The sequence below is a fragment of the Aquila chrysaetos genome, chromosome 16 (assembly GCF_900496995.4).
Source record: "Aquila chrysaetos chrysaetos chromosome 16, bAquChr1.4, whole genome shotgun sequence".
NCBI lineage: Eukaryota > Metazoa > Chordata > Aves > Accipitriformes > Accipitridae > Aquila > Aquila chrysaetos.
Window position 1 is genome coordinate 13,427,005 of NC_044019.1, and position 25,454 is coordinate 13,452,458.

Sequence of the window (25,454 nt, forward strand, 5' to 3'; positions counted from 1 at the left end):
AGATTGGAAACAATTTATCACTTTCTTTGACAGTATTTAGACCACCTTTCCTGGAAAGAACTGCACCAAAGGAAGGAAAGTAACAGGTGTCTCTACCTGAGTGGGGTGTCTGAAACAGCAGGAAGATAGTTGTGGAAATAAAGCAAAGGCACTGGACTACTGCAAGTCTCATTGAACCTTGATTTAACTGGGGCTGCAATTTTTAATCTGGATTTTATTACTACTAATAAGGAAAGCTGCTGAAGCATTCTTTATGTTTCCTTAACATCATTTTATCCAGCAGTCCCTGGAATGTATTCAATATCAATTGGTATATTTTCCCTGGGACAGACATCTACACCGGCAGCTTCTAGCACTGACACAATGCGTCAACTCACATAAAGGAGAAATCACCATTAGCTAAAAATATCTAAATGAAAACAAAAAAGTGTTTCAAATGCCATGGTTTTAGCCCGCCTTCCTTTCCTTGGCTCCATCTCTCTTTTCTGTGACCATTGAGATAGCCTCTGATATTTGCATAACTGACTGATTTATTATTAGAAGTGGGAGAGATTTCCTTGAATTACATTTACAAAAAAAACATAACCTCATAAATGTTTTTTTTGTTAACAATCCATCCAAAGTCTATGAAGAACTAGTAAAAACACCAAGAAAAGGCCCAGAAAATCACCTGTGATTGAAAACAGTGGCAGGCCATGACATACTCTTTTCCCCACTTTCCAGAAGCTGCTCATTAAGTCCAATTTTAAGCTGTGGTGGAGACAAGCCACAGAAATTCCCAGGTTGAGATAACACTGGTATCTGATTAATGAGAAATGTAACATCAATCAGACAGACTTGTAAGAAAGATATCACCATCATGTGTACACAGGCGCCAGCATTACACAATGTGTTTGCCCTAGAGCATCCTACCCACCTGCTCCCTTCCTACTCAGCTCGGACCTTTGTGAAATTAGGCCCATTTCTCCAGTCTCATTCAGAGTTTCCACTTTTATCTCTAAACCTGCCTAAAGACAGTGCGGGCTAAACGAAGTAATTTAGGAGTGGAAATGACTGTATTTTGAGAGACATACTTGAGATAGCAGGAAGACCAGCACACAAACCCAAACACAGCAACATCCAATGCTTTCACAAGGGAAGCCTTCTGCATCCTTTCTTGCAGTAGAAATGATCTTTGGAAAAAATGACCTCCAGTTGTAAGTCATCCTAAGAAAAAGGTTCTTTAAAGGTAAAGCTCAAGATTTTTGTACTTTATGTGCTAAAAGTAAACCCTTAGGGGTTTCCTAATAAGTCTGTTTAGGTACTCTGCACACATTTGCTGGGTGAAGAGCAGCAACATGTTTGTTTGGTAGAAAGCAAGTACAGAAACACACTGTTATTCTGCACAAGCAGGATAAGCTTTTAAAACATCTAAATATAAAAGGCTAGAAAAGCAGGCATGAATGTGACTCCCCATATCCCTTGGGATGGCAGGAAGCTGGGAATGCTCCCTCAGCCCTCACACAGCCAGCAGCTCACTCCAGCTCCAGCACATTTCAGCTTTTCATAATGCAAAAGCCACTGCCAGGAGTAATACATGCAGAGTCCCAACACATACAATGCTCTGTAAAGAAGTAAAACCCACTGAGTTGCCCAAGAGTGCTTTGGCTGAGGTAATTCAAACAGCAAAACAGCACTTTTTGAAATAAATCAACTTCAAGTGGATCTGGCTTGTTTCCAACACCAATTAATAGTAATATTGAATTCTTGGGCAGCTAAATATGCAGCTTCTACCCACTGGACTTTCATGCAGTAACACTGTAAAATGCTAAAAAAAACCTGATTCACTTAGCCAGAGACTACATATGCTGTTTCCCCCAATACAGACCATTCAACACTCCCTTTTTTGAAAGTATTTACATTCAAATTCATTTTGAGGGTGGTTTAGCAGTAAGAACTGCAGCACAATTCCTCTGTCCACTGTAGCCTTATAATTGTTATAATTCAGCTTTCTAGGCATGCGTTCTTAGATATCTACAGAGACACTTTAAGGAGGGGTACACTTTTTCCTCCCCTGCAAGACACTTCTGTTCATTTCCTTTAACAAAAATACACCAGTTGTGCTGCCTCTGTGCAAAATAACAAACTACCCTAATTCACAGCACTAACACTCATCAACCTGCCACAAGTGCCTGCTCCCCCACAAACAGCAATCCTGCAAAGAACCAGCACCTTTCCCTTCAAGCTCCCACACACCCACCCATGCTCTCTATCATGGCCAGAGTTACAGCATCTCCAACTTGACTGCCAATACTCATCTGCTGCCCAACTACTACTGTTATATTTAAGCCACGGCCTTGCCTCCAACAGTATGATTTCACTATCAGTAAGGGCCATTTGGGGTTACAAGAAAAACAGCACTGCAGTTTCAAACTGAGGCATCTCAGAGAAAAAAATCAATAGGGAAGTTCGGAGGCAAAGGAAAAAAAAAAAAAAAACAAACAAAGGATGCCATGCTGTATTTCACTGAATTACTGTACTTTGGACATAACAGAGGATTCTTCATAGGTAACATGGAAAACTATTGCTAAAAATTAGGAATATATAAGATCTTGTGAACCTGAGAGCAGAGAGATGATTCTAGCAGCCTTTTAAATCAACTTAATGTCTCACTTTCCAAGTACCAACTTCTGATCATTTCTTTTCGCTACTGTATTCAGTGTTTAAGGCACACTTTTTCCTTGCATCTTCCCTATACCCTAATTCAGGAAAGGACAAATCACTGGAACAGGGGCCAGTGGCATACCAAGGATGCTTGGGAAAGCTGCTCTAACTTTTATTTTTATACATTTGTACCAGCTGGTAATTCATCTTTTACAAAGCTGTGGATGGCTGAAATTTCATTGCAAGGAAACCATGCTCTGTTTAATAATAAGAACAATCAAATGCCATGATTTGTAGGAAGTAACTTTTTTCCTTGACCTTTTTATTACTAACAAAATGTCAGCAGATTATTAAAGTGCAGAGAGCACAATCTATGATAAATAACCTTGTGTTGCCACATACCAGACCAAAACACCTCCTTCTCTCTGTCCAGACATGTACTTTAGTTTTCCAAAACGGCTCTGATTTATAAAGAATTATAGATAACAGAGTCTGAATGCCAAGTGCAATACCATAGGTGAACAGGGCTTGCTCAATTCCTGGAAGCATAAACAAGGGGGGAAAGGAACAAAAATCCAAGAGCCGGAATGCAGCCTTACTTCTGTATGTGGCAGCTGCAGGATCACTGCTGGCATAACACATGCAATCTTTATCTTTACCTGAAATACAGCATCATGAAAAATTGGAAAGGACTCAGCAAAAAACCACAAGGCTGTCTCCAGGTCTTAAATCAACTGCAATGAGAGATTTAAGGTGTTCAACCTACTTAACTAATCAAAGACACTTAAAGCATCACCTGATCATAGACTGCAATTACTTAGAGGGAAAAGATGTCAGAAAGCTGGACAAATGAAGCTAGAAAAAAGCCAGATTAGAGAGAAAGTACACATCTTTTATTGTAAAGATAATTACCCTTTGCACACGTTGCTGAAGAGCACAAAAGAATCACCAACAAAAATTAAAATGCACTGCATGCCTAAGATACATACTATAATTCAACCAGAAGTTACTAGACATGAGGTAAGAATCCCAGGCTAAAATCCTGTGGCTTGCAGATGCAAAGTCAAATGAGATCAGTAGGACTGATACTTCTGGCTTTAAAATCCAGGATGCAAAGAAAAGCTGAATTGTCCAAAAAGCAAACTCCAGCCTTCCTACCTGAGCCCACTTACTCACCAGATAAACACCTTACCAGATCACCATGTCAAGTGCTGCAGAGTTTCTCTCCAGGCTGCCCGAGTGCCGTACCTCACCGCGCTATAAGCAAGCAGCAGGGCAGCCTGCGATGGGCAGCTTGTGTTGCTCGTTAAAACATTTCTAGCCCCTAAATACTGCATTTATTCTCCACTTAATTCTTCTAAGGTCCATTTCCAAATCAGCCCAAAGAAAAAAACTGCTTTACTGACTTCAGTAAAATAAACCTTTTTATTATTTCATATGCTGTTTCATTTTCTGGTACTCAAAACTAAATGGTACGGATATTTACAGTACTGGGAGTCTCATCTGTAGCTCATCTAAGATAGACTCACTCAGCCAACGGCTAGGAGCACAGTAGGATTGCCCATTAAAAATACAACGGTATAATTCAAGGCTTCCTGCAGGCACCATCTATGCGTGCAGCTCAGCTCATTTTCAAAACATTATTAAGAGCTACGCTACTTAACTCACCATTTAATTTTGATGTTAAATGAAAGCAAAGAGCATGATGAAAAAGTGGCAGTGAAAAAAACAAAAAGATGAGCCTGAAGATTTCCCACTAGCTTTAACCAGGGAGTAAACAGGCATACTCTGGCTGGGCCAGGGCAGGCAGACAAGGCCAAATAAGCCAGAGAAGAGATCAGACCCTCTCCCTACCCTCATAACACAGTTTTGTAGGCCAGCAACACAGGAAACTAAACAAAAACCCAATCCCAAAACTTACTTTCTGTTCATTATTTTCCAGTGCAGAGGCACAGAGGTGCAAGCAATCTCCCCACAGTTACAGGAGGCCTGTGATGGAAGCAGGAACTAATACTGATCTCCTGAATCCAAAGCCAAATGCCATAACCACAACATTATCCTACTTTCATTGCCTCAACCTGTCTGAATCCAGAAGTACCAAATTACTAGGGGAGGGAAGGGAAGAAAACAGAACATTTATCAGGAATATTTCTGACCCACCTAGAAGCAGACACTGCTTACATTGATGTAAGTCTCCCATGTTGCAGTCCAAGGAATTTGGAACAAAGGTATGAACTTTTAGTGCTCAAAATACTCAGCTTTCTGAAGTTCAAGTGAGGCTGACACAGACCCTCTATTAAATCAAGCAAAAAGCCCCACATTGCTTAATGCTTTTTAGACAGCAGACTGGAATGCTCAAGAGATTAAATAATTGACACACTGCCTTTCCCTGGGGGTTCACATCCAGCCCAGATCACAAATGTCAAGTACAATCACGCGCACTCTCGATAGACTTTGAGAGGTAAGAGAATGGCCTGAGTACAATTCCCAGAAGACAAATACTTGTGTGGGACAAGTCCCTGTGGATCAGCTTGGCAGCAGTCCTAGCAGGACAGCATGAGAAGCCAGTGGAAGGAATACTGCTGAGAAGTGGTGTCTTGGACCCCACGGTACAGAGGTGAATAAACGTGGGAACACGCTTTGGTTTCCCCTTGACAGTTGCAACTTCTGAAGACCCAGTGAAATCCTGTCCCAAATAAATCACTCTTATCCACATGGGGAGGCAGGGTGTGCTTACAGCAGCTCCGCATCAAAAGCGTAAAGATGCCATTCTTATTTGCACCAAACATGCCAAAACAAAGAGCTGATGAGTTTTTACACAGGATACACAACTCTACACACCTTGTGATTTGCTCAGGCACTCAAACAAGGGAGCCAGAGGGAAGCGACTGTCTGCATAAGCGGCCCACAGCTCCAGCCAGGGAGGAATAGCAGAGGCAGGTGCTGGCAGATGGCACAGCGAGCTGGTGTGCACCCACTCAACCAGCCTGGGGACCTGAGCTGTTGCAACTTGCTACAAGCAGAAAACAGCAGCAAACTACACCTTGCTGTGCAGCATAGGCAAAGCACGGAGGGAGCAGAGCCTCCAGAGAGCAAGGCTACAATCCAGTGCCTTCAGAGCTGACTCCTGCAGCAGGATTTTTAGTGCAGTGCCCCTGCTTATGTAGCTCCAGGCTTGGCTTGAAGGTGCAATCTGCTTCTCCACTCTATTTCCACAGCCATTTTCACTTGGAATGCCTGCTGTTTCATTTCAAAAAACTGCTGCGTCCCTGAAGTACAAAGGGCAGTAAACTCTTCTAGCAAAACCTGGGAGCTGGCAGTAGAAAGGGGAAAATAAATCATCAAGGACCACATTGATGTAGATTTTCTTTCTGTCTGGAGCAAAACTTAAATCTCTTCATTCTTCCCTTGTCGTGGCTATGGTAATAACGCACAACCATTCATTATCCTCATCGTAACTAGAAAAGCCCCTTTCAATTTAACACTTATTATAATTATGGCAAATTAAATAGCATCTAGAAAAAAGTCTTACTTTTTCAGAGCTATTATCTTACCTCTGTGAAACTCTATCAGTTAAAAGTTAATCTAGCTATTAAACAATAAGGGTTTCTATCTATTCAGTGAGCAGAAAAGCTGAAAATTGTTCAAATTCCATTTCCAAATTCAATACCACATCTCCAAGGGAAAACAGGAGAATCTCATTAATGATAGCACAATGTCCCTTTCGCATTGCAGAGACAGTACTTGAGCACCAATTCTCTGTTCACTTTCATTCACCTCAACAAAGTTTCCTTTTTTTATATGAGGAAAAAATTTGCATTTTACAAAATAACACAGCAAATGACTGCCTTTGTGTGCTTTCAGCAAAAGTTCTCTCTGACTAGTGGTGTATTGTTAACGTGATTTCTCTGAGACACACAGGATAAAAAGCACTTGGCTGCTGTGAAGTCAACAGAAAACACACAGCTGTCAAGAGCATCAGATGTCAAACACAACACAGGACATCAAACTACAGAGATCAGGAGGAAATCAGGTAAGAAGCCACATGCATTTACATGCCATCTAATAAATATATGGTGATAAGCGGTAAAAGCTTGGAAGATCCAGTTCTGCAAACATTGACTCACACAAACAAGTCCCTATTTAGAGCAATCCCACTGCAGTCAAATTTCTTTTGTGAGGACAAAGCAGACATGGATTTCATGCCTATTCACATCTGTACCATGGAAGGATGTGATAATCCCAAACACAGATCTTTCCTAGAAAACCAGTATGTTTAAAGCAATTAATTTCTACACTGCTACTCGGAAAAAAAAAGAAAAAAAGAAAAAAAAGACAAAGCATCTACAAGAGGTATCTAAGAGAGGCTCTTAGTAAATGGTCATTCTGTGTTCTCATAAATAAATCAAACACTGGGTTGGTAATACTTGAGCTGATATTAGAAGCATTATTTTTAAACACAATGTAAGCATACCAGCCTTCAGGAATAAAATAATAAGCAGGACATATCTTTATTATATTGTTGTTCAACAATTGGGAAAACATTAGCAATAATTAGCAGCCGGTACTAGACCTGCTCTCTGCTAACCGTGCATCTTGTGAATAACAGCAAGGCTTATATTAACACAATGATGTCAACTGACGACAGCTTTATAGCAGAGAACAGCATATTGTGCATTTCTGGGAAAAGGAATCTTTAGCACTGTGGGGATGATTGTGGTTAAATTGCTTCTGAGTCACAGTCAGTTGTTGCTCAATGATTCTCACTTGATCCCTACCTACCTTTTATCTCCTCATGAGGATGCACCTGTTCAGAGTAGAGAATAAAACTGGAACTGTCACACCCGCTCTTGTAGCTAATTTAGAGGAGTTATTCAGTGTCTTGCTTACACAATGGGATTATTTTTGTTTATATTACAGAACAGCCCAGCAGAAGCCAAGGCCACATTGCATTAGACATTGTGTGAACTTACAATAAAAGATAGATCTTGACACCAAAGAACATGTAATTCAAGTAGACATATGAGAAGATGAAAAAGGCATGGGAAGCTGATGTTAATACACCCTGGCCACCTACCTTCTTGGGGCACTCAGGAATAGGAGACCCTACACCACACTTCTCAGATACACTCATGGCTAGGGGAGCCTCCCAGCTACTCAGCACACCTCACCCTCTTGGAAAAGAAAGCTTTTGGCACCTACGCTGAGGGTTTCCACAAGCCAGAACTTGAATACCAGCCTGGAAAAAATTAGGTTAGATGCCTGACAGTCTGGGCTTGGTTTATACAGCCTCCAGCCCTGTCCGCAGCTAGAGCTCCCCGAGTCTACTGCAATGCATAGATGTATGAATAAATGAGCGCAGGTATGCCAATGTGCCTCCCATGACCTAGAGTCCAGAGAGAAATTCAGGTGGTAACAGCAGAGTGATTATATGCAACAAAGCCTGGGTGGATCACCAGTCAAAAAAATACGGGGCCTGGTTTGCATCTACAGAACCTGAATTAAAACAAAACAAAACAAAATCCATTTATATCCTTTCTTATCAAATTATATCTCCTCTTCAGTGAGGGATGTTACAAAGGCCGAGCAAGACAAGGAGGTTGGTCCAAATTAACAGATGTTAAAACAGAAAGAAGAAAATCTATTTTAAATCAAACTCAAAAGTACAAAGATTGTGTATTTCATGCCTAACACACCTGTGTCCTGCTCTAGAGCAACAATAACAGAGACCTCCATGGAAGGCAGCTTAAATTACTGCCTTGCTCACTAGTGCTGCAATTTGTATGGTGCGTTCAGCGTTCACAGAAAGCCTTCATAATCCAAGTAAGGATTTACAACTTTATGGAAAAAAATTATATTGCTCAGACCTGAACTGTCTTTGACCCACATATGAAAGAAAAGGTCTTGAAACAATCTGCAAATCAAGATTTCTTTCCTTAGTAAGGTAAGGGGAAAAAAAATTATTCACTGTATCAGCAACTGTCAGGCTTGCAGCACTGCATGAGATTCTTTTCAAAGCAACACAGCAAGAAAAGGCAGAAAGATTCATCTTATAGAATGTAAATCTCACCTATTTGCATCCATGCCAGGAGCTTACCAGAATAACCACCACCACCACCCCACCCCCCACCAGCCCAGCATTAATTCCAGTGACAATTTCACATTCAGCTTCCAGGGATTTTACAGATGAGCCAGCGGCAGCTCCCTGAGTGAACTGTGCAATGTTTGATAAAGCGTCAAAAAGCCTCAGTCACCTCCCATTACTACATAAAAGTGATTCTCTCCTAATCCTGAAAGTCATACCAAAAAGAAAAAAGACAAAAAGAAAAGACTTAAAATTAAATTGCTCTTTTCATTCTGCCAAAATTAACCATGGTGAGTAACAGTTACCCGCGTCATGCAATGCAGCAGAGTTCCCTTCCTCTCGTCACTAGGAAATGGAAATTGTTTGCCTTGTGGTAAGAATTCCCTGTCATTATAATCTGAGAAAAGAGCAAAACAATTGTATAGTGCAACATTAGCGTAGGCTTTGCACTCTTAACTGGCATCAAACAACACAAGTAACAAAAGCCAAACTGTCTCTGCAGCACTGGAGGTGGGAAGGAGCAACAACACATGAACAGTTGTCTGGAACAAACTGCATTAGCGTGGAAATTAAAGTGCCTCTTAGAGCAATCTCATGGTTTTTGCAGTGAAGGAGCGCTAGCAGGACACTGTTTCTGTGCTCAAAGTACTGGGATACAGAAGGACCAAGTTCACATTCAAGCTTTCCACTCAACACAGAACTAGACATTTCATCACTCAATGCCTCTTCCACATCTTATAAAGACAAGCAGCAAGTCTGCTTTTATCTTAGCCTCTGCTGATCAATTTAGACAGCATACCCTTTGGGAATCTACTACAGTAGCATCCCATTTTGGGAATACACACAAAATAGCTATTACATTATTCCTTGGGGGTACAATTTCACATTGATTGATTCATTGACAGATTAGGCAGGATGCAGCAGGCAGACTCAGTGTTGGGTTTTTTTCCCCCCACAAGGATAGCTGCACATGTGCCAGTTTATTAAGGATGTGTGTATTTCTCTTGCCTTTAGTTGGTTAATTTTACACTGATACTATAATCATGCAAACGGTAACCAGGTTGCCAAAACACCCAAATTCACACAGCCCTACAGCCAATTCCCAAGAAGTCAAAACTTGGCTTGAACTTTAACAAAACACATACAAAAACTATTATCAATAAGGCTGCCAGCACAATGAGGTTATTGATATTGGCCCATAGCACAGACCTCAGTGACACATTTCAAAAAGGAAGCCTAGGTATATAGCTAGCTGTTTATTAAACAAGGAGGAGAAAAGAGCCTTTTAAATTGAGAGTTTGATTTACATGTCTATAAATCCTTCAATCCAAAAGGAGCGCAAAGGAAATAATGGCACAACTTCAACTATAGCTCTGCAAACACAATACAAGGCTATCTGAGACTAGGGAATAAGGGATATGCCCACATTTCTTATCCAGGTTGCAAGAAAAAAAAAAAAAAATCAAACACATAAGTGGCTGGACTATTCTAACCTAAAAAAAAAAAAAATAATCCATTTTTCACATCATTCTCCTTTCATGATGGGCAGAAACAATTTAAGGGTAACTCTTAGTAGCCTGCTGTCAGCTGCTTCCCCATTTTGCAAAATATTCCCCTTTAATCCCTTGATCTTTTCTTATTACACAGATGCATATACAGTACCTAGAGCCCGATGCAAGCATGACACCCCTACACCTTGAAACAGTATTCCAGTAATTCAGAAACGTGAAAGTTATTGAAGCAGTCTTGGCTTTTGAGTTCCTCAGTGATAAAATATTCCTGTCAGCAGGCATTATTTTGGGAAGTTTTTGCTATTTCCTGGCTCACCTGACCTCACGTTCCAAGCTTGGGAGAGAGCATCCATGAATTAATTTTGCTCCCACCACCCCCAGAGTAGCAATGGAGAGAAGCATTTCAACAAGGAGTCTCAGAGCTGCTACTAATTGAAGGCTGGCTTAAAATATACAGTATGCTAAAATGTGCCGTGTCCAATTAGTATCGCAGCAGAAGCACATGGGTAGTAAATTTTGCAGATGGGAAAACTGCTCCTGAAGAGTAACCCATCACCATGGCGGGGGAGACATGAAGAAGGCAGGTGGGTACAATGGGAAGATGAGATTGCAAAGCCAGGGCAGTGTGTAGCCAGGTGTGAAGAGAACCACTTGGAATTTGGGTTCTCAGCAGCTCATCCTCTGGAGCAATAAAGCAGCAGGCGGGAAGGTCTGGGCAGGATGTACACTGCTCCTTAGCCCTCCACAGAGGCTCAGCAGCTGCTTATCAAAAGGGTGTTTTTCAGGATGGCTGTCTCCTTCCTCCTTCATTGCATGGCCAGAAAGAGCCACAGTGGTGGGGAGGGGCTGGGATGAGGGCCGAACCTGTGATTTAGAGCCAGCCCTGTACAATTAAATGTACCACAGCAACACTGCTCCATAAGGAGGGCTGTGAGCTCCACACACAGCAGCACCTGGGAGGAGTTTGCTCAGTCTCAGAAGCTTGGTGCTCTGGAAAGCACAGCACAAATGCCACCAATGACAGTCAGGAGCCTGCACGAGGAGTAAGCAAGCCCAGCCCCACACTGAGACAGGCTGGCATAGCAGGTCACCATCATTCTTGCCTAAACCCACATGTACTTGGCATTTGGATTGTCTGTTCCCATTCCCTGAGCTGCTGCTTGTGTTTGCTTTACCTTAGTAACCACAGCAGGCATGCACAAACACCTACAATGTGCTGCCAGAGACATCTCATGTTGAGGAGCGGAGGCGTGAGGAGCAGCATTTCTGGCTGAGAAAACACTGTGCTATTAATGCTCCAAAGGCAGGGAGGTCAGGAGAAGAAACACCGAATGCAGCTTTTTCCTCAAATAAAACAGGAGATCAAATAGCACAAATCCGTGCAGTTGCAGAGGGAGGTCTGTGCTCCATGGCTCAGAAGCAGCAGGACCCTGCTGACACAGTTCAGGGCACTCTCATTTTCACCTCTTAAGCCCCTGATCCAGGCCTAAGAGACCTGCACCACTGGCAACACTGACAATCTCACAATTGCCTCCAGCAGATAACAGGTCCCTTGGACATGAAGTTAGACAAACCCAATTCAGATCAGCTTAACTAAAACTTTTATGATCTATGAACACAATATGAATTAGTCGAGTCTGAGTTTTGCTCTGAACACAGCACACTGACTTCAAACACTGCCCATTACAGATTACAGGAACGGCCTCTCCCTAGACATATCCCAGATTCCAAACCACAACGCCATATTGGACACGGAGCCATTTTTCCCCTGCTGTAACCAAGAAAGCACCTTGCTAAATACCTAACCCAGCAATGGAAACTGAACTACCTGTACTGTACAAGCCTCCCTCCCACCCGCCTGATGAATCAGTGTTGCAATAAAGCACATGGAAATTAAATTAAGTACCATGAAAAGATTACAGCAGTAAATCCGCCTTTCAGTTACATTCACTTAGCACCATGATTAAATCATTCCTTAGGTTCACGTTGTCCACTTCAGACCAAAACAGGCTGCGGGCAGGACTAAGGCCTGCATTTTTTCCCTTGAATCAAGAGAATTGCCATCCCTATCTTGATCAATAGTGGCATAAAGTAAACCCTGGCACTGAACCTGACTCCTTTGCTGTCCCCATGCCTTTTGGCCCAGCTCAGCCATCACCCTCCTCACCAGGCTGAGGCGAGCGTACTCTCAGGGTCATCTATGATCCCACCATGAGTTGCCCTGCAGAGAACACCCATTCTCCACTTTCAGCAAGAAAACTTACCACACGCAGAGGGGAAGCCGCCGCAAAGCGTGACTTGAGACTTATCTCCCTCCCTCCCCACTCACACCTCTTTGGAAACTTGCTGCCAAGGAAGAAAGGTGGCAGCTGGGACACATCCAATGCAGCGGCTGCTCTCTGCTGCACAGACATTGCTGAATACTACTATCTTCTGCATCAGTGCAAAAAGAGGGAAGGAATATTTTGACAACAAAGATACTGCTGCAGCTGGATGAAGTGAAGAGGTGACTACACAGCTTAAAGAAGTTTCCTCCTCACTTACGTTAAACAATTGTTTCACACCACAGCACTTTAGGTTTGCATGCCACTTGAAAAACATGGTTTCTGATCCAGCAAACAGTTGTATGTGCTTATATATTTATTTCTCCAGGAATGCTGCCTTGCTATACTTAGTGCAAGTTAAAAGCATTTCCAAACTTGGGTCTACCTGGTTTTTAGATAGCAATGCAAATGGCCTCTAGTATGGTATCTGTACGAGTGCCTATAAGAAAGGTAATACTACCATCACTTACACATAGCCAATTAGTATCAGTGCAGACAGCCTCCTTACTATTTCCTCACCATCCTGGAAGAAGTATGTTAAAAATGGGTTCCACTGACCAGATATGCCCACACATCTAAAGAAACGATGTCACCTTGACAGCCTGCAATCCCCCATGCCATGCCAGCCACACGCCAGCGGTCCAGCCCTGCCATGCACAGATGCTGGGGCGGGGGGGACAACACACACAACGATGGACACGACACCCCACAGCTCGCACCACCAAACCCCAAACTGCAACAGGCACACACAGAAACAGCAAAACACCCTTGCTACGCACAGCCTGGGCACAAAGCATGGGCAGAGCAGGGTTACCTTCCCAGAGCTGCCAACGCTCAGCCTCTAACTGGAATCGCCTCGCTCATAAGACGACTCTGGGGTACCACGTTATGGTTAAAAATAGGCAGCCTGGCTGTGCGGGGGACAGGAAGAAGGACTGGCTTGGGGGGGGTGGATTTATTGGGGTAATGCGGGGGAGGGGGGGAGATATTAGCTTTTAGAGGGTATTTTTGGGAGGATGGCTTTTGGGGGTACGGCGGGCGGGGGGAAGTGGCTTTTTAGGAGTGAAGGGCTCGGAGACAGCCGACCCCCAGGATGGAGAAGGGGGGAGCCCAGCGCGTCTTACCTGGTCGGGGCGGCCGAGCCCCCCAGCGCGGCGCCGCCTTCAGCACGCCGCGCCCGGCCGCCGCCGCCGCGCCGCCCGCATCGCCGCCGCCACCAGGACACGCGTGGGATAGGGTGGAGCGGACACGCGTGGGCCCCGCGGAGCCTCTCCTCCCGCGGCACGGAAAGCGCGGAGCGCCGGGCCGCGGCCGGACAGCTGCTCGGGGGAGGCGGCGGCGGCAGGAAATACCAAAAGACTGATCCAACCACGCTAGGGAGGGAGGGAGGGAAGAGAGGGGGGAATAGAGGAAAAAATAGAAGGGGGAGGAAAAAAAAAAGGGAGGAAAAAAAGAAAGGAAACGTGCAAAATCCGGGCAGGATCGGCGCGGAGCGGGCGCGGTGCTCGGCTCCCCGCGCCGCGGCCCGCGGCAGCGCCCCCGGGACCGCCCCGGCCTCTCCCCGCCGGCCCGGCTGGGGCTCGGCTCGGTTTGGTTTGTGATCCCCCCCCCCCCCCCCCCGGAGTTTGTTTCTTTCTTCTCGACACAGGGAGAAGCTGAAGCCAAGGCAGAGTAAATAAAGGAAAAAACCCAAACCCAACCCCCTAAACAAAAATCATGCAGACCCCCCCCAAGCAAGCAACTAGCCTTCCTTGGGGTTCACTGATGGCATTGCCATGTGCAAGGTAATGGAGAAAAGTCAACCTGGGGAAGTCTCCACGCTGAAGCCCTCCAGCTGCAGGAGCACTTTGTCTCAGCATCCAGCCATATGCCTCCTCCGACGCCGTGACTCAAAGGCGCCCGTGCAATATGCAGCCCTGACAAGCAGCCGGGCACGCTCCCAGCTTCGCCTGTGCGTCCAGAGCGAAAAATCAATCCCATGGCAAGCACAGACCCCTAAGCTCCTCTAGACGAGGAGGACAGTCCAATCATCGCATCCCTGGCCACAGCCTGCCTGCCCCTTGGGGGAGGCATGACTTTACAGGCAGTACAGTATCTGGTAAAACATCACGAGCAGAAAACAACCCAGCCACACACATTTAACTGCTGCTTCCTCTTCCCTCCACCCTGCAGGTCCCACAGTTCAGTGCTGGACCAAGAACAGGAAGCCAAGAGGGACTTCATGCCTCCTTCATTGCCATGGGAAAAGGTAATGTCGAAAGTTCACCCAGACTCAGAGTAGCAGAGCTAAAAGGCACACAAAGTTTCTGAAACCAAAATCACATGAGAGGATAATGTGACCAACATGCACGTCTGACTTTCATCACCAAGTCTGAATCACCCACGTACAGCTGAGCCCTTGGTGCAAAATAGAGCATGGAGCTCAGACTCATGCTTCTGAAACCAGAAGTGTTAAACCAGATGCCTGAAGTGCTCTGCTATCCCACCCTTCACAAAAAAAGCTAGATCCTTTTTCTCTTTAGTGTGTGCAGCCCCTAAACCAAGACAAAGACCAACCAGCTCTGATGTTCCCCATGCTACCCAGGAAGCCAGCTTTCAACTCTAAAGAGCAACAACTCATTAATTGAAAAGGTCTCCCAGATCCAGGAGAAAAATCCTGAATTCATTCAAAGCTGCAAGCTCAGCTTGGACCAGGACATAATTTCTCTCACTCACTGCCTCCAGCCAGCTACGGCCCATCCATGCACTACAAGGCTTCACCCTGCATTGCTTATATCCACGTACCTAACCTTAGCCAGTAGAGATAGCTGATTTTCTTCTAATGAGCTTGGTGGGACATAGAGCAATATGCACTATACCTAGCTAGGAGTACAGCATGGTACTGGAGAGAAAATTCACCATCTATTTTTGCTCTTTCCTAGAAGTTCTAGTACAAAACAGGACTATAAACAGATCATAAACTAGACTATGAACAGATCCCACAGCCTAAGCCATCCCTACTATTCAAGAGCCACAATGGTCCTTCTTTAACCATTAAATAAGCCCTTGAATCACTTGCATAGGCAAGTAGTTATTAAATTCACCTGTATTTGTAGTGATTTCTGCCATCATCTGCAAGGTGTGGAGACTTGTCATGATTCCAGCTGCCTTCAAGTCGGTTGGGATTTTGACTTAATCCTCACCAAAATTTTACCCTTACAGCAAGCCTGTACTGTGCAATGGGGCAGGACACTGCATGGAGATGCCAGAACAAGCATGAGCCAAGGCCTCTCGTCACCCTGGCTCAGGGCACTGCCAGGCAGAGCCGCTGTGTTGAAGGCAGAATCAACTTACCCTGGCTCATAGTGTATCTCCCTGCTGCGTCCTGCCCCATCTGCTCCAGGCCACACCAGGCTTCTCTCTGTGCCTTCCACTCCCTTCACCCTTCTGCTTTTAGGGTTGACTCACTCAAATGCAGCCAGGTAGTTTGCCAGCACCTTGCCTGGTTCAAATGGCTTTTTCCCTAAACCATATAGGCTTGACGTTGATCCTGCTGTCTGTGTCCAGACTGGCTTTGTCCAGCTGTGGCAACAGAAGTGGCTCCTTGGCTACTTTGGTACAGAGATCTAGGGTTTCTAGCAGCCCTACACAATTCACAGTGGGTCTCAGAGTCCACTTCCCAAGGACTTCTGTTTTAAAAATTTTTAAAACCCTTTTAAAAGTGTTTTGGCTAAAGTTTTCTACTAAACTATTTTCTTCTCGGGCAATCATTCCATGATTATTAATATTTCGTCTGTTCACTGCCACATCACCACACAGAGCTCATTTGATAAAAAAATGAGCATTCACAAACATCCTTGTCATAACAGTTACAGACCCTGATAAAGAATAATATGTTTTCCTATGTCCTCTAGGACAGCACATATGACATTAGTGATGTGGATACACAGAGCAAAAGGCTTGCCAGTTAAAATGTCAATATTTTGTAAGTAAAACTGGACCATCAGAGAAAATTTACATCAGACTGATGCTTTGCATCATGTAGCCATGGCATTTCTGATGTGGTCCAGGGAGCACTGAAATTGGATTTGCTGTGTCTTCAGACCTTGCACCAGATGATAGGTTCTCTGACTCTCAGTTAGACAAGAGCAACATCCATCACTTCCCTGTCTGTCTGTCAAAGTCAGGACCTGAGCCAGTTCTCCCCCTTATAAATCCCCTACAGAAAAGTGAGGAAACTGAACCATGCAAACACTTAATATTTTTAAAGACTATTTTCCACAGCCCTCTAGTGTCTGTTCTGTTAACAGGCATTCAGAAGACAACACATTTGCTCGGGCTCTGCGGGTTATGATTACCTTGCCTGCACCGTCTGCAGGTCCTGCAGATATACCTGAGCTGCCTGTAAAACCCTAATGAGGTAGCTGTGGAGTACAGCCCTCATGACCTAACCCTGCATTTGGGGTGAGGTTTGCTGTGTGCACCAGCTTCTGTCCTAACACTATCATCTGAGCTCCCTAGCTTAAAGCTAATTCATCAGTGTCCCCCAGATATGACATATCCCTTTGACAAAAGCTGACGGATGTACCTGGCAGTTAGGGCTGAGGTCCCTTTTGTCTTCCATTCTCCTTTGCAAGAAACCAGCCTTCCTTTTAGGGGGTCTGCAGCTGTGATATTTTCTTTGGGCATTTGCCAGTGTTTGCAACACTTAACCTTTCTCACCACAGCAATGTAACTCTTGTCCTAAGAGGGCTTGTAAACTGGTGTGAACTCTATCATAAGCAAGGGTAACAAAAACAGCAAAGCACAATAAGCTGTAATTGTAGTGCTGGGAGAGTGAAGTCAGAGTGATTCAGTTGTGTTACCCCAGTCCTTACAATCCAATAATGCAACCCAGAAAGCTTAATAGTCAGGGCACTTAAAAACAATATCTAATGTATTTTTATGACAACCCTAGGAGATGTGCAACAACACAGTACCAGTGCTGTTTAGAAATTGTGATAAAGGCAGACAGGGAGGTGAGCTGCAGCAACAGACAGATCACTCAGTTATTTCAAGTCAGCAGTCTGCTGTTTACTCTAGGAAATTATTGCAGCACTTTCCCCTGCATCTTCCTTTTTGCATCCTTCACCTTTTGCTAACTGCTGAGCTCCTCTTCTCTCCAACAGAGATCAGACCCCACCTATGTGAAAAGCAAATACATACTCATTTTGCAGTGTCCACAAGACTTGAATTTTATGCTTTCCTATATCTTACAACATATCTACAATAGTTCTACAAGCTCCTGTTTATGACTAGAAAGTTTATTAAATACCATAAAAACCATCAGATATATTTATTGGCCTCTATTAAAATGGAAATTGAGAGGAACAATCATATTCCTATCATTGTAATTAGTACACTGTCTCTACAGCCATAACCACATTAATCAGACATCATATGAATGGTTGTTAGCATTGCAAGATACTTGCCCTTAAGCTCATGGCACATAGCGAGACAAGAAGCAGGAAGCTTTAAAAGAAATGAGTTAAAAAAGAAGTTATTAAACACAGGTCTTTATCATTAGCCATAAGCTTCAGCACAGCTGCATACAATTAATGATAAGAAAAAGATCACTTTTACCCACACGCATTTTCCAGTGCAAAGTTCCTTAGCAAAAATATTTAATGCCATAGCTGGAGTTTCATGTTAATAAATAGTAGTCTGTCTGTTTAGAGCTCTGAAAAGTAAGTCCACAGCTAAACATGTTTGCTCATTTTACATTTTTAAAAACGAGAGCTGCTGCTAAACCAGGTTCCTAATTGCAAGGTTGCTAGAACAGGTCTCTGGGGAATTTAGTTAGGAAAAAACCCACAAACATCTCCCTGGGAGCCACTGGAGATTGGAGTCCTCTTGTGGCAAAAGACAGAGGAAAATTTTCAGCAACTGATGACTGGTGAAAGTTGGGGATCTACACAGGAGGCTGCACGGTGAGTAACAGATACAGTGAGTATCAGCTCTGCAAAGAGTATCATGTCACATTGCAGAGCATAAAAGCAGCAGCATGAAGGCTTCACAGCTGGCAGTGGGCAAGCATCAAAAGGAGCAGAATGCCACTGTGTTTTGATACTTCAGATGGCGCTTCTGCTTACTTTAGCAGCTCCTGTCTGTTAGTGTGTGTTCCCTGCTGAGATGATGTTTCTGGTTGGGTTTTTTTCCTCTGTTAGCAGAGGTAATTTTTCATGAGTGTTTTGCTAGCGAGAACTTTTCTCCTGGCTAATATATTCACCATACAGTAACACAGGCCAGCTCCTGTCCTTCTTCTTGTCAGTCTGCTGCTGAGATGGGTAGATAACACAGTTCTAAGATCTTGTTTAGAACCTGCTGCTCTGTATTTCATCTCTGTTTCTGCTGTGTTGTTTTCTACCTGCAATAGTCCCTACGGACTGCCTTCAATTCAGCTTAGGAGACATTTTGTGTGAATGATGGATGTTGATCATGTGAGCGCCATGCTCCCTGCCTGGAACAGTACTACAGAAGATGGGGTAAGTAAACAATCTGAGGGTCTTTCTTTACCCACATGTTGTGGTCAGAAGATTTTCAAATGCCCGGGTTTGGGCTTTGGGTTACAGTAAAGAGGTTATCTGGCTAGGAATTTCACCCAGTGGACTAAGCCTCCAAAGGTCTCACGAGCCACTCTGATGGTCCTGTAAGAAAGGGTTTGAGCTTTCAGGAAAGATACTCCAGCAATAGATGCAGCAGAGGCTTCGGAGGCCATTTTGAAGACCTGCCAGTAACAAGATAAAAGATGACAGATGTCCTCACCTGCTTCATTTTCTCTATAGGACCTGTCTTATGCTTGGATGGTGCTCTGCCTTCTATAACCTTAACCCCAAGGGTGTTTTTCAGGAGTCTAAATACAGTGTCATTTCAACTACTTCTACCCAGATCTCATCCCAGAGAGGTCTTTCATGATCTCAGATATCTTATATTAAACAAGACTTCTTGAGCAGATATCACCTTCCCTACCCTGCACCCTCACTAACATAAACTTCTGTTTCAAGGGGGCTCACCCTCAGGAGTCCTAGATTTAGGTCTGTGCTGGGAGCTAAGACTGTTCTTCCACACACCTTGGTCTTGCTACAGCTGGAGTCAAATGAGGTTTAGTTGTGACTACCCAAGGTCCTAATTTCTTATTGCTTATCTGAAGGCTGTTCACATCCAGCACCATGAGCCTATTTTGTTTTCCTCTAAGTGTCTAAGATAACAAATTAAGCTGAATGCTGCCATTATGGCTTTGGCGTGAAAAATAGATCAAAGAGTTTGGTTGCCATTGATTTGCTCCTGCAGGCCTAGCTAGTAACTAACTGCAAGTCTCCTCTCAGATGGCAGCCCAACACACTGAGCTGATCTGGTGAGCAAGGTTCCTTCTGCAGCTAGCAGCAGGCTGGAAAGCAGCCAAGATATCCATGATCTGACAAATTGTCCAGTGAAATCTGGGCTAGATTTCAAAGCGCTTGAGAAGACATGACATGAAACCAATTTGCTATTCAAAAACATTCCAATAGCCCTTGTTCTTGGTCATATTTCAAGCTAATTGCAAAGCAAGCTAGCTGTTATGAAGCCTTGAAGGATAAAACTAAAACATACATGTATATGCAAATATATGCATACAAATATATATCTAAATGAACTTTTTGCATAGCTGGATAAGATTGGAACATCTACATCAGTATGGATAGCTGACATGTTTCTGAATGATCACAGGTTTCCTCAACAGCTAATGGGAAATGTCCATATGAAGTCAAACTTTATAAACAGCCAGGTTTTTTTAGTTTATTTTTCTTCCTGCCCCAGCTAAACTTTGGAACAAATGCCAACAAGTTTAATCAGTCTGGACTGAGTGCTGTTGTCATACAGGAAACATTACAGTGAGAAGAAACATAAACACGTATCTCTCTAGAAAGGGTTTGATTATCAAACTCATAGATACAGACACAGAGATCTTCATATAGGCCGGTACCAATCTCTCTACACGTTTCTATTTATTTATTGACTATTGATACTCTGTCCATAGACAGATCTGGATCTAGGCAGACAGAAAGTCACAACTTAGTTCTGCTTTGTTCATGACTTCATTCTCTCCAGAGAGGGGCATTTTGACTTACAGATGACTGAATCTAGCTCCTGACACCCGACATATGCTATTGATCTGGAAGTCAGGCCAGAGAGTCACAAATCTGATCTATTAGTAGCTTAGTAATAACACTATATCATATTCCCAAGCTTGCAGCTGCTTCCAAACATTACAGGATGTTTTTGTTCTCACACTTGACCCCTTTTATTTTGCCTGACTCTTGACTCACTCTTGCAGCCAGCTCATCTCTGATAAATTATGGAATGTCTCACAGCTTCTTTCTTGCTCTGCTCTCTGAAATCCATCTTCTGTCTCTATCCGTGATCAAGCAAAAAAAGTCTCCTTGACTGTTGCAATTCATTTTAAGGATTCTTTGTTATTGCTGATGCCTCCCATGAACAGGACACCTGCACGTGCCACAGGGGCTTGAAAGAGATCAGGAAGAGAAAGTACAATAATATTTTCTGCTACTGCTGAAGGGCAGCTGGCTTACTAATTTGTCTGCTCAGAGGGATGCCAGTATTTTGTCCTCCTTTTGCTTCAAGCAGGGAGACCTGTCCAGTGCTTCTGTCACAAATTACAACTGCAGAAGTAAAACACAAAAGAGGGAAGCCTGGAAGAAAAAAATCTGTTTCCCCAGAACAGACCTAACACTATCAAAGATGATACTCTGATTTACAGCCTAAAAGGGCAACACACAAATGTTTGTTCCAGAGCAAAATGTCCATCTCTTTATGCCATAGAGGACCTGATTTGATCCCAGCCACTGATAAGATCTGTGCTATTGAAGTCCAAACACAAAGGTAGTCTCACAGAGGATGGCTGGATTTAGCTACTATTTGAGTTTTGAAATAGTGGAATAATAGCTTGGGAAGTATGATGGTGACCACAGAAAACTGTAGATATTTGCTCCATCATTTTGCAAATAAAATTATTAATGTCCCAGCTGTTTTCAGCCCCGATGAACTTTATTGTTCCACTGCCATATATTATGTCTCCTGATCCTCTCATACAGTAAAATCAGGCTTGCTGTGGTATGTGGCTTTCTCATGCTGTTGCTACGCTAGCAAGCAGGAGCAGATCTGGAGGGTGAAGAAATTGATAGTGTGGATGCAACATCCACACTATTTGCATTTCAGAGAGCTGGCTTTGGACTAGCTTTAGTCTGCTCCCATCAAGTCAGCATCTGTCAGCAGCTACAGTGAATTAGGTATGCTCCTAAAGTACATCCTCCCATGTTGTTTCACTGGAAGGAGGTCCAGGTTCATGTACTCTGAGACTGCTCTGGCTATGAATCAAAGAGCAGTAAATAAAGACGATCCGGAGATTTACCTCAAAACCACATTGCTGATCTGTCTGAAAAAAGAGAGTGACACATCTGAGATATAAGCAGGCTGCTGACTGAAGAAAGAGATACGGGTGGAAAAAAATACTGCTGAATGCAAAGAGACAGATTTTTAGGATAACATGTCACCTTATCTGCTGACTGTTAATAGCTCCTTGGGTTTGTACAAGCCCTGGAGAACATTGCTTAGCCCTTCTATCATAGGCTCCCTCTATTACTACCTGGCAGTGAGGGTTGGGCTACTCATCCGCACTTCACACCTACGGGCTGTGCAGCTAGCGGGGCAGCTAGCCCACATGAGGCACTGCTGGAAGCAGAACCCACAGCCGGAGCACCGCAGCCCCATATTCCACCCAGACCTCCACTGGGTGCAAGCCAAAGGCTGCTTTCTTCAATCCACCACTATCATATGGTGTTTTTATGCTCTGTTTTGAAGATGAACCATGTTAAATGTAGGAGCCAGCCACTTTGAACTCTCACAGTAAAGATACAGGCATTAAAAGTAAGACCAACTTCTAAGAACAGATGTCTTTCTAAAAAGTCAGTCAGTGAAAAACATACCATAGTTTTGAACAACGAATGCTATCTGTGGTTACATAGACCTAGAAATATATTAATGTGTTAGGTTAAAGTGTTATTATTCATATTTATATTTGTATGACTACAGGACTAGAGGAGTAATGTTCATCAGGCATATTTGAATGAAACCAGAGTTCAAGACCATCAATGATCTCTTACTACCCAGAACAAGAGATCCTCTGGGACTCCATGACATGCATTTAATCCTTGTCGTGCTTCCCATCAGGTCCTTGGGTACAAAGGAGAGAGTAGAATAAAGAGGAGAATAAAATATTCTCTTTAGCTGATCTCAGGGGGAGTCAAATAATTGCATTTGAGCACGGAGAGCTAACTTTGTAGTACTTTGCAAAAGTACCTTAAGTAACCCTTGGCAAAAGAGGTTTTTTTTAAAAGCAGAGCAGAATCCAGATGAAGCTTCCAGGGTGTGGGGTCATATTAAAACCTTAAAATTCAGCTTATTTTCATGAGTGCTGTGCCAAGCATCTTAACCAGCTTGTGGTTCTGCAGCAAAACTCTATGCTCCCCACAACTCTGTCAAAATTTCCAGCAAAACCAGATGAAATTCAGCAGTTCTGGACTCAGTCAGGAAGCTCATAGGAGGCCAGTATTAGCAGCAGCACGGATACAAGGCTCTGCTGGTTAAAGCCAGAGTGAAGTCCAGCATATAGATTGGTTTTGAAAAATTCCACTTGCCAGTGGTGGGAAATTCTTTTTACCAGGCAGCAAAAACATAATGGACTAGATCTAGAATGGAGCAATGCCATTTGATGTGAGCTGCGGGTTTGGAGATCATTATGTATTCTTTTTCTTTACCTGAGAAGATTGCTCTGAGGTTGGGTCGCTGGATTATGTTGAATGGGTTGGTAAATTTTAGGGATATTTGAGGAAAACTGTTTTCTCTTCTTCTCTCAAATATGTGTCTTAGAAACCTGCTTATACATGTACACACAGTTTCTCCCTGAACAGATGTTACTTTTCACAAAATTAATCTGTGATGAATACTAAATAGTTTCAAAAAGCCTACTCTGTGAGCTGGTACAAAGCATAGAGCCCAAAGGAAAGAGAGTCTGGTGAGGAAAAAATTGTCCTCTTCAGACCAGGTCCCAGTTCTGGCCTTTGCTACTGAATGTCTCTGCGAACCTTTTACCCGCTCACAGTTCACCATCTGCAGGGTGGAGCCTTTCCCACAGACTTTGTTTACTTACATTTTAAACTCTTGACGTAAATGGATGTCTTACCTACCATGTCTAGAACTGCAATTACTCCTATTCTGATATAAATAACATTTTCTTTCCGTTCAGTAGTGCACTTTATCACTTGTAGAGAGAAACAGTCACTGACTTGTTCTTCTCTATTGCTTTCCTGTGGGTTCATTAGATTTTTCCCTTAAAAAATGCAAAAAATACCAATGAGTTTTTAGAATTGAAGATGTTATTTTCCAAAACTAAAAGGACCTGCAAAGAAGAAAAGTTACCTTTAGAGAAGAGACAAATCAGTCACAGACGGTGTCTCTATTTCTGTCTTTAGGCTGTTGCCTGCCTAGAAAAAAACCTAATAAAGGTCTTTCTATGCCTTTTTTATAAGACAGCCAGTAAGATATACCCTAAATAACATAACCCTAAAAGCATAAGGCCACAAACTGGCAATAACTTCTCTTCCCCTCTCCTCTCTTTTTTCTAACAGAAAGAAAAGCTTGCTTGGTATGGGAGCAGTGTGCTTGGTAGAGGGAGACTGCGGGTGGAAAGGTAGGAGAACACTCTCTGGGGAGGGAGCAGACTCTCAATTCTTACTCAAAGCACAGGTAAATGGCATCTGCTCCAGAAAACACATAGGATTTGATGTCTGGCAGTTGCTTGGCAGACTCTCAGCTCACTCGTAAAAGAAAATTCTGTTCTGTTAAAATGGGAATGGACCTTTCTAAACACAAAATGAATATAAATAGATACCTGTGAGCTTGTCTATGCAGATTTTTTTTCCCTGGTTATACTGGTCTAATTAAATGGCTCGTGTTAGACCAGGGTGGACATTCTGATTTTAGGTGAAGAATGGATTTTGTCAGGATAGCTTAAAGAATTAATGCAGCAATATAAAGTAAAAAGGGCAGGCCTTGATTTTAGACACAAAGTGTCCTCCTGGGAACTACTGCTGGTTTAATTACAGAGGTTGAAAGTCTTTCCCTTTCCCTTTCTATTATAACTACCCCATGTCGATAAGCCAAGTTGGAAAAGAGACTGAACTGATGGCTCTGCTGCATGATATTCACCTTCACTTGAAGGGATGCCAACTCAGCTGACAAGTATTGTAACTGTAATGCCAGTAAACATTAACTATTTCACTTCTCAACAAAGCACACAAGGAAATCAAAGGTCCAAAGGACGTGGGCCTGTGGAAATGCTTCCCAGAATACAGAGCTTGGCTGCTCATGAAACCAATATATTTAAGTCTACCTACAGTGAAACTGCAAGGAAGTTGGGGGGAGGGCACCAAATGAAGTCATTTTTCTGGAAGAAGTTAGAAGTAGGCTCAGCTTTCAAATGCTAGAGAAATAATACTCTTGTTAATATGGTTCTCTTGTTCTGAGAGAGACAACCCTCTTAGGCTCTGGAAACAGGGCATTTCCAGTGCGCACCCCACTGCCCCCCCCCCCCCAAGGTGTAGCATTGACCTGATGGGTGGGCAAGGGTTGTTAGGGTGTTTTTCATGAGCTGCAATGGCTTTCTTCAGGGACTTCTAGACCTTAAGATGCTAAGAACAGTTTATCTCGAAGTACAACAAGGGGGAGGAGTGATAAAGGAAACAGGGGCAGGTAGTCTGCTGATTTCATTGCACTGCACAGAATTTACACCTTGACAAACTCAGTTAACTGTCTGTG

The 25,454-nt window shown here is 43.4% G+C and overlaps 1 protein-coding gene across 5 annotated transcripts in view; it reads right to left on the bottom strand.

Annotated features, from left to right (window-relative positions):
• OSBPL5 (oxysterol binding protein like 5) overlaps nucleotides 1-25,454 on the bottom strand; it is a 186,903-nt gene that overhangs the window by 133,919 nt on the left and 27,530 nt on the right. For 2 of the 5 annotated variants that reach the window (XM_030038988.2, XM_030038989.2), the window contains exon 1: nucleotides 13,688-14,075. The exons of 1 other annotated variant lie outside the window; for it this stretch is intronic. Coding sequence is in view for 2 of the 4 variants with exons in the window: in XM_030038985.2 (XP_029894845.1) it covers nucleotides 14,367-14,543 (177 nt within the window). In the remaining 2 variants the exon portion in view is untranslated. Of the gene's footprint in view, nucleotides 1-13,687; nucleotides 14,076-14,366; nucleotides 14,749-25,454 lie in introns of those variants that run through there. 2 more of the 5 variants (XM_030038985.2, XM_030038986.2) reach the window with 2 other exon arrangements.